The sequence below is a fragment of the Littorina saxatilis genome, linkage group LG8 (assembly GCF_037325665.1).
Source record: "Littorina saxatilis isolate snail1 linkage group LG8, US_GU_Lsax_2.0, whole genome shotgun sequence".
NCBI classification, from domain to species: Eukaryota; Metazoa; Mollusca; class Gastropoda; order Littorinimorpha; family Littorinidae; genus Littorina; species Littorina saxatilis.
Window position 1 is genome coordinate 43,203,438 of NC_090252.1, and position 10,032 is coordinate 43,213,469.

Sequence of the window (10,032 nt, forward strand, 5' to 3'; positions counted from 1 at the left end):
ACCCAATGCCCCCTGAACCGCCCGGCATGGCCCGCCGGAAGTGCCCTATGAAATCCCTGAAACGCCCGGCATGGCCCGCTAAACACTAGGTCACTTACTTTCACTTTCGCTTTGAGCCTTACCCATAAGGCCTTGCGACCGGATGTGATTAATGCACTTCCTTCCGGCTGCTTCATTCTAGCGTTTGCAGAGTTTGAATCGATGCGATAGTGTGTTAGCTGTGAATTTTCAAAGTTTGAGATTTTTTTGTCTGACAAAATGGCGTTGAACGAAGGTTTAGAAGTATGGCGTTCGATCTTGGGGAACTCAGATGACGATTCTGACACGCCTTTCGAAGGTTTTCTACTTGAAGAGGTGAAAGGGGATGAGTCTGACATCGATCTCGGTGTTGTTATTCGACAACAGGACTTACGGGAGGATTTTTCTGGGATTTCGTCTGTGTCTCCAGTGTCGAGCAGTGACAGTAGTGGAAGTGCAACTGATTTGCCTGCTGCTACTGGTCCCAAGAAACGATGTCGCAAGACAAAGAAGAGACTGACAAAGAAACAGAGAGACGAGACAACTGTCCGGTGGTCGGATAAGCTCAGCACGGTCAAGGAGGAGACTGTGTTCGAAGGCTTTACTCATGAGGGAAAAGTAGGCGTGTCACACGATTTGCCTGTGGATGCAACTCCTTTTGACTACTTCTCCCTGCTGATTCCTGACAAGTTTTGGTCAGATGTTGCAGAACAAACCAACTTGTATGCAACTCAGAAACAACAAGAGAAGGGAGTTGATAAGTACTGGAAAGAAACAACACCTGAAGAAATCAAAATCTTCATTTTTGTCCAGTTCATGTTTGGTATTCACCATCTTCCGGAGACCAGCATGTACTGGTCATCAGACCCCCTTCTGCGTGTGGCAGCCATTGCAGATGTCATATCAAAGAACAGGTATGAAAAGCTGAGCCAGTATTTCCACCTCAATGACAACTCTAAGGCAGCAGCTAAAGGTGACGCTGAGTATGACCCTCTCTTCAAGGTGCGCACTCTGCTGGAGCAAGTGAGGACCAGCAGCCACGCCCACTACCACCCAGGGAAACACATCTCCATCGATGAGGCCATGGTGAAATTTAACGGTCGCTTGAGCTTCAAGCAGTACATCAAGGGCAAACCAAACCCTTGGGGCATCAAGGTGTGGTGTGTGGCAGACCCCAGGACGGGATACATGCTGGACTTCGACCCTTACCTGGGAAAGGTCCATGAGCCCATGCCGTACGGTCTAGGACACCACGTCATTCTGAGGATGTCTTCCCGGTTCCTGGATAAAGGTCACCACCTTTATTTTGATAACTACTTTTCCTCGGTGCAATTGGCAGAAGACCTACAGAGGCGAGAAACATACATGTGTTCTACAATCAGAATAAACAGGAAGAACTGGCCTACAGATCTGAGCGGTGCTGTCGCCAAAAAAATGAAGTCTGGCGACATTCTCTTTCGGCAGTGTGGCAACATGGTGGCAACCCTGTGGAAAGACAAGCGTCCTGTTGCTGTTCTGTCCACCAACTCCCAGCCAAAGATGGTGAAAGAACAGAGGAAAGCCCCAGGGGGGAAGAAGGAGATTAAGATTCCTGCGCCAGTGGGGAACTACAACGGCAACATGGGTGGTGTCGACCTTGGTGACCAGCTGAGCTCCTACTACCCTGTAGGACGACCGTCTGTGAGGTGGTGGCGCTACTTGTGCTGGTGGCTTCTCCAGACTGCCATGATCAATGCCTTTCTCATCTGGAAAGCCACCAACAAGCCTGTACAACGCTCAAGAAAGGGAACCCGACACATCGACTTTCGTCTCGAAGTGCTACGCACTCTGTGCCAAGGTAACGCCGTCCGCAAGCACGACGCCAGGCAGTCTGTTTCCCAAGCTGGTGTTTGTGCTACTGAACCAGCTTCCCACATTTCCCAGCACATGTGTGCTTTGAGAAAGAAGAACTGCTACTGGTGTGAGAAGCAGAAGATCCGCACATCCAAGAATTATTCCATACAAACTGTGTTTGGCTGCATGACCTGCAACGTCAACCTCTGCAAAGGCCTGTGCTTCCAAAAGTTTCACCTGGAATTGGCCAGTGGGTCCAAGTAATTGTACAAGTACAACTGGGTCACTCTCCTGAAAACTGGTCAGATGTGTGACTTGAGTGTCCAAAAATAAAGTTAGTCAAAATTGAAATATTTTGGTGTGTTTGGTTTGTTTAACATCTCAACTTTCCAACACAAGGTTTTGAAAAGCAAGATAAACTTTTGGAAATGTTGTAATTTAAGATAATGTGTTGAAGGTTGCCTTGTCTCGCGTGTAACACAGAACACCATTAGAGGCACATTTTTACTCTTATCATAAAAAATACAAGTGATTATCATGCAATTTCCAATGAGATACAATAGAAATTGCTTCATAGAAGTACCAGAAGTTTCAAAATATACCATACACTTACATAATGGGGGGATTACTATGAGGACGCTAGATCAACAATTTCTTAATTTACAGAAAACCTTTCCAGCAAGTGATCAGATATTGCTATCTGCAAAATTGTATGATTTAAAGAATCTCCATGAATACTTAAAACAGCAATATGGACATACTTTGAAAAATCTTGGTATTACATGCAGATATTCATCAAATGACACAGAACGTCTCGCGTGTAACCATGGACACCGCAAACAAACACAGACACCAATATCAGTTAACCATGGGTTTATTTCAGTCAAAACGAAACAACTTTTTATTGAAATGTGTGTCTGCCACGTCTGTCAAGAGTTGGGACAGGCAGCACCTTAACTACTTCCTCAAACTTCACAAAAAATATCTCTTCCACAGCAGGCCACACAAACGATGATCCTTGTTTCCTATGGAAACGAACAACCACCCCATCCCCATCCAGTGTGTCAATCTGTGGACAAACAAATAAACCTTTCTTAAAATAGAAACATTAAAAATAGTAACTGAAAAGGTTTACATCATGAATTAAAAATACAAGGAGCAAGTGACACCAATAAACTTGGAAATGTCTACCTCAGAAAAGCAGACAACTGAAGCTCTCCATTCATACCAACTAGGGGTAATTTGGTACTTGAAATACATGTATAAATGTAATTGATTCCATATGTAACCTGCACTTACCATGCCATGGAAAGACTTTGCTAGGAATGTCTGCACAAATCAGTTTGGATACAGAAAATTTAAAAAATGACTGCACGCAAGCAAAGTCATTCCAGTATAATAAGATTAAGATTAATGAAAAACATGTTAAAACAATTATTTACAGTAGAAACGTACCGGTCTCTCTGATCTGCTCCTGGATCAGCATTGACTGGACTGGCAGAAAGGATAGGAGCATTAGCAGCATCCTGGCATCTGAAAAAAAAGTATGCAACAGTTGGAGTCAGATATTTTAATTGCTACCACAGCTTTACATCTCACATTGAGGTACATAACAGTGCATGTTACAACCGTCAAGATCCCAAGATACACACATTGAAAACCAGAGTGGTTCTGTCCTGAACACATCCTCGTAACACAAAGAAACAACAAGTCGCGTAAGGCAAAATTACTACATTTAGTCAAGCTGTGGAACTCACAGAATGAAACTGAACGCACTGCATTTTTTAACAATGACCGCAGTGAAACTGACGAGCCTGTTTAGGGCGGTAGTGGTTTCGCTGTGCTGCATATAAGCACGCTTTACTGCACCTCTCTTTGTTTGAACTTTCTGAGCGTGTTTTTAATCCAAACATATCATATCTATATGTTTTTGGAATCAGGAACCGACAAGAAATAAGATGGAATTGTTTTTAAATCGATTTCCGAAATTTAATTTTAATCATAATGCTTATATTTTTAATTTTGAGAGCTTGTTTTTAATCCGAATATAATATATTTATATGTGTTTGGGTCAGAAAATGATGAAGAATAAAATGAACATAGTTTTGGATCGTTTTATAAAAAAATAAAATTTGAATTACAATTTTCAGATTTTTAATGACCAAAGTCATTAATTAATTTTTAAGCCTCCAAGCTGAAATGCAACACAAAGTCCGGCCTTCGTCGAAGATTGCTTTGCCAAAATTTCAATCAATTTGATTGAAAAATGAGGGTGTGACAGTGCCGCTTCAACTTTTACAAAAAGCCGGATATGACGTCATCAAAGACATTTATCCAAAAAATTAAAAAAACATCTGGGGATATCATGCCCAGGAACTCTCATGTAAAATTTCATAAAGATCGGTCCAGTAGTTTACTCTGAATCGCTCTACACACACACACGCACAGACACACACACACACATAATACACCCCGACCCTCGTCTCGATTCCCCCTCTATGTTATTAAGTCAAAACTTGATTAAATGTAAAAATGACTACACGCTGTGTAAAATTTGCTCCAGTGCGAATGAAAATGCCAGTATCTGTCATAATTTCTGTCCCGCACGCATCGCTGACACCGCATGCGGAAAGCAGCAATGGCGTCTGCAATACGAACGAGACAGCTCTGGCTATGATGAGAGATTCAAACGCTATTTCTTGAGATTCTCAACAAAACAAATGAACCTGAACCACATGATCTAATCTTCATTTAAAAAAATAGAAAATAAACTAACAAGAGGCGCAAAACAATCATAAAAAACGAAAACTTCTTTTCACGTTGGACTGTTACCTAGATCTACTCTACCCATGAATTTGCCACTTGGTTGCGTTTTTCTGACAGAAAGGCATTTTTTTCGAATTCAGTTTGTAAACATGACAAAATCACATTTATAGTGGTTTAAGTTCTACACGCAAAATAGTAAAAATAGAGCCGTCGTAAAGCTCAAACTTACCTCAAAGGTTGTGATCACATGTACCGTCTCGCACGTCTGTCGTCAACTTTGGCGCGGACACCGCAACAACAAAGTTTTCCTGCGTCTAACCGCGTGCTCGATTGTACGAAAACACGTTTGCACCGTGTAACCCCCACAGGGACTCCCTTATATTCATGCGCGAATGGGTTGAAAGATCGCAAGTTTGCCAGAAAATAGTTCTGCAATGTGCTCACACGTATCGCAAATTTTCGGACACCACTTGCAGATCTATCAGAACATCTCATTAACCTTGCTTTACAGACTCAACTTGAATCTCATTCAATCGCGATTAACGACATCGAATATTTTACTATGTCAGAGTAGAATTATCCATCCCCTGAAACAGTATGCACAAGTTATGTTTGGGCATGGCGTTGAAGGTAAAAATAGGACACCAAGCGTGACGTGCGAGACGATTGTTTCTACATGGTCAAATGCAACCAAGTTATTATCGAAAGATCGTTTGGGCGCATCGGGCGGGTGAAATCAAATTCATACACAGGAATTTGCAACAATTGTAGAAAAATGTGTTATCAAATGGGTAAGTTTGAGGCATGTGTATGTGCAGAGATAGCATGTCACACTTTCGAATGGAAAAAAGTGGCGATTTCAGAGCTTCTGGAGTGCAAAGCAAATCACAGAATTTACAAACGCTTTAGTTCTTGTTCACACTGTTGCTCCAAATAACACTGAAGACAACAAAACACATAAAAATAAAGGAAAGTAATTATTGTGTTGTTTATTTAAATGTTTTTGTACGCTGTCTCGACTGACCAGTTTCCAGGAGAGTGACCCAACTTCAAGTCACACAAACTGGTTTTTTTCTTCTTTTTTAATACTTTTATTGTGATTCAAGACATGTAAAACGTGAAACAGCCAAGAAAAAAAAACATGAACATTTCTACATTTTGTTTATTGCGCTAAATAAACAAAAATAATGGTAGAGAAAATGATAATAAGTGTCTGTGACATCAGTAATCTTGCTAAATGTTTTGCTGACATTCTGGTAAAGTGATTTCCACAAGTTTTCAACATATATTGGTGTAAATGAGGACTGAAGGCTGACATCTACACAACACGTTGGACGTTTTTGAAGAACACTTGCTGGATTTTTTTTTTTTAACAACATTTATTACATTGGAAGTGAACAGAACATACTTGCATATGAAACTATAGTGTATTCTGGAGTTATTCTGCCATCTTCTACATAAATGTGAGTACTCTATGATTTTATATGAATTGTTTTGTTTTGTATGTGTGCATGTTGTGCGGAGTTGTTTCCCTTTGCTCAGGATTCAGAAGGCTGCCTGCCATTTTTTTGTCAGGGGGCATTGGGTTAAGTGCGAAGCTATCATTCTAAAAAACGATGAAGGAGTTCATAACTTTACAACAATCATGCTGAAAAATCTGATCAAAGACGACTCTCATGGCTGAAAATTCATTTACTAACTTCAGATACAAGCTAATTAGGTTTATGGAGTAAAAATATTGTGAATTACTCGAATTACACATTATAGACAGAAACATTGGCATCGATATGGTGCATGTTCATAACATTACACGACAAAGACGAACGCAGTCAAAGACCAGTCTGTCACTTTAAAAACAAAATGTAAACACAATGGGTAAATATGGCATAAGAACTACATGGTAAGACAAAAAGGAATAAAGAAAAGCCAATACCAAGAAATTTAGTTTGACAGTTCATAACTTTACAGCAAGTTCTAACATTAACGGTCAGATTGCTATGTAAGGTTATGAACATACATTTCTATCACAAACATTAAATGTGCTTATTCTCCTGGACCACACGAGGCAAACTACAGTATCCTAAGCCATATGTTTCTTTCTGAATATATGAACATAGTGTTAACAAAAAGAGTTTGGTCGTTGTTCATAACTTAACACAAATTACACAGCAGACCTTTGGTGTAAAGTTATGAACTGTGCCAGTAAACACAATCTGCAGAACATTTTGCTCCAGTGAAAATCAGATTAGTACCAGCTGTACACATCTAAGACTTATTAACCTTTGATTCCCTTTCTGAATCTTAAATGACAATACAGTCCTTTACTTGAGGACCCACATGTATCAAACACTAATTTTGTGGGGAAAAGTTATGAACAACGTTAGCATACGACTTGGTCAATGTTGATCAAAATGAAAATGTGCCAGAAAGTTTATTTCTATAAAACCATTGTTGTAAACATGCACTTTGTGATTATGTCTTTGATACTTCCTTAAAAATTTTTGAAAAAATGCATGTTCATAACTTTACACAAAATTAAGTAGAAAATTGTGTGTTTTGACACCTTGGAAGATGTTGATTCAAGATGTCACATGTTACTTGAACCCACACAACTTATTTATCTATCACAGTAAGTCAATGACCACTGCAAAGGGAAAAATCCACAAAATACAAGGAAAAAACCAGTGAGCATTGCAGTTCATAACTCTGTCTGAAAATCTTACGACACAACTTGTTCGCTTATTTTCTCAAGGTATTCCTTCGTCATCTTAAATTTTTCCGGCTGTTAAACCCAAAAGGCTCCCTAAATGTAGTGTTCAGATGCTCAAATGATGGATAGAACAGTACTGGTTGGCAATTGTCTGATTAAACAAGAAGAGCAAACGCTCGATCGAGTCACTTTCGCAGTTCTGAATATTATATGAGGCATCAGATGGACAGGAAGAAATTGCTATTCACAACACAATACAGATGTAAATAATTTGATGTAAAGAATAATCCTATAAAGTTTGAATCAAATCCGATGAATAGTTTCAGAGATATGATATTTCAATTTTTTTCCTTCAAGACATACCTGTGACCTTGAAAAAGGTCAAAGGTCACCAAAGCAGACGTCAAAGTGTAGAGGTCACTGGGAGTCACGTTCACATAAAATTTGAGCCCGGTCACTTTTATAGTTTCCGAGAAAAGCCCAACGTTAAGTTGTGTGTTGCCGAACAGAAAAGGCTAGTTATCTCCCTTGTTTTTCTGATAACGTTCGTAAAAGGCTACAGATGTAAATACTTTGATGTAAAGAATAATCCTACAAAGTTTCAATCACATCCGATGAACTTTGTCAAAGATATAAAATGTCTAATTTTTCCTTTGACGCTGACCTGTGACCTTGAAAAAGGTCAAAGGTCAACGAAACCATCGTTAAAGTGTAGAGGTCATTGGAGGTCACGACTAAACAAAATATGAGCCGGATCGCTTTGATAGTTTCCGAGAAAAGTCCAACGTTAAGGTGGTGTCTACGGACGGCCGGCCGGCCGGACGGCCGGCCGGACAGACTAACACTGACCGATTACATAGAGTCACTTTTTCTCAAGTGACTCAAAAATGCTGTTCATAACACAGTATTCTTACGACAAAATGGCAAGTTCATCAATTTGGCTCTGTTTAGCAACAAACCATAACACAAATCAGGAATTTTTAAGTTGCAAAAGACTCTCAACAGTGGTCTGATCACAAATATGAAATTCAACAAGGTGGCAGTAGTTTTGATTACTGACAGCAAGCCAGCATTTATTTGCAAGAGTTCTTACGACAAATAGTTATGAACATCACACTGGTGTTTCCGGCCACAATACTCGTCACACAAATGAATGTTTTTGAAAAGAAGGTATGCAATGAATTCTGCAGACTTTTCTGAGTTAAAACAAATTAGTTTTCACCTTTGTTCCCCTCACAATCAGACATAAATTTGATTCAAATATACCCTCTGTTAAAACGTCACAAAAAACTGCCGAAAACGTGGTATATATTTTCCAGAAATTGCATCATAATTACACAAAAATACCTAACTGGTATTTTTTTCAATTGGGAAAAGAAACCTTAACATGTGTCAGATGGAACTAACATGGTTTTGTTCTCCAAGTGCATCTCTGTTAACAACAATTAGTTAACAAGGACGCCAAGTTGGCGAAAAATGGCTTCGACACCATTTCTGAGCCATGGCCATATATCCTTCCAGTAGCTGCCCCTGCAGTTTCACTACAGAAATGCCTAACACTGAGATAGGTGTTTTTCTTATGATAATATACAATTTTGTAGAAACGTGCTTTTGAAAATCAGAAATAATTATACAGTCGTATACCAATGGAGAGAACTAACAAACACACAAACCAGAAAAATATCTTGTCTGAAAGATGAAAAGGGGTTTTGCCGTATAGTTATATATATATATGCCCTTCCAAAAGTTCGTCATCAGAGGTGGCATTAGCAATCAACACATTTACACAATCATCTTGCTAAGGCAAAATAAAATAGGTGTGGTTACGGTAACATAGCCAAAAAATATAGGATAGGAAGGTAGGCAATCACTTTTTTTTAACTTTTTTTTCTAATGTGTACAAATTAAACCTACTTGACAGGGGAATAAGTGTGCGACTCGGGCGCTTTCGCTTTCATTGCGTTTTCTGCACTCGTTTTCTTGTGTTTTATTTTATATTTTTTGACAAATGTAATACAAAGTTATAGGGTCGGCCCCTAAAAATAGGGTAGGTCGGGTTACCGTAACCACACCTATTTTTTTTGTTAGGCCTAAAAGAAGAGAATGAAGGCACCAACATAATCATTTCTCTTTATAAATCTTCTTGAAATAAACTAACTGTAGAGTACAACTACAAATCTTTCAGAGTAGATTTTATTCCTGATTTTTGTGTTGTGTTTGTGTGTTTGTTTGCATGGTTGGATGTTTGTTCGTCTGATCTCCTACCTTTCTCTGTAGGTATGTGTTTTTCAAAATCAAAGGCCCCCTGTAGATGACCCATGCTTCCCCTTTCGCGTCTTATGAGGCGAAGACTGCAGCGAAAGAGCGAACATGCGCGCTCAATTAAAGTTGAAGGAGATCCGGGGACTGGCAGGTAATTCATATTCCACAGGTCAGTGGACATAGTTCAAAAATGCACAGAATATCTGGAGATTTCAAGCAGCGAATACTGACTGCACCATCTGCGAACGATCACATTATCTGCAGCTCATCAGCAATACCTGATTCTCACCTGGGTCCCAAGCCTACGTGTTTCAAATTAATTCCACAGATGCCGCCGCCATATTACATCACTCTTCTTTAATAACTACCCATTAAGGAATAACTGTGGTCAGAGTTCGCTTCCACGCTACCCCCAACCCTTTTCAATAACATAGTTACGACGG

At 39.6% G+C, this 10,032-nt stretch overlaps 1 protein-coding gene and 1 long non-coding RNA gene across 2 annotated transcripts; one reads left to right on the forward strand and one right to left on the reverse strand.

Annotated features, from left to right (window-relative positions):
- The first annotated feature begins 258 nt into the window (after positions 1-258).
- LOC138974365 (piggyBac transposable element-derived protein 4-like) lies at positions 259-2,115 on the forward strand. The gene has a single exon (XM_070347081.1). The coding sequence runs from the start codon at positions 259-261 to the stop codon at positions 2,113-2,115; it is 1,857 nt and encodes a 618-aa protein (XP_070203182.1).
- Positions 2,116-2,675: 560 nt separating this feature from the next.
- Positions 2,676-5,664, reverse strand: LOC138973607 (uncharacterized). Its single transcript, XR_011458077.1, has 3 exons — positions 4,847-5,664; positions 3,307-3,384; positions 2,676-2,920 (listed from the first exon to the last, which is right to left on the reverse strand). It is a non-coding gene; the product is annotated as an uncharacterized lncRNA (long non-coding RNA).
- Between the last annotated feature and the right edge of the window lie 4,368 nt (positions 5,665-10,032).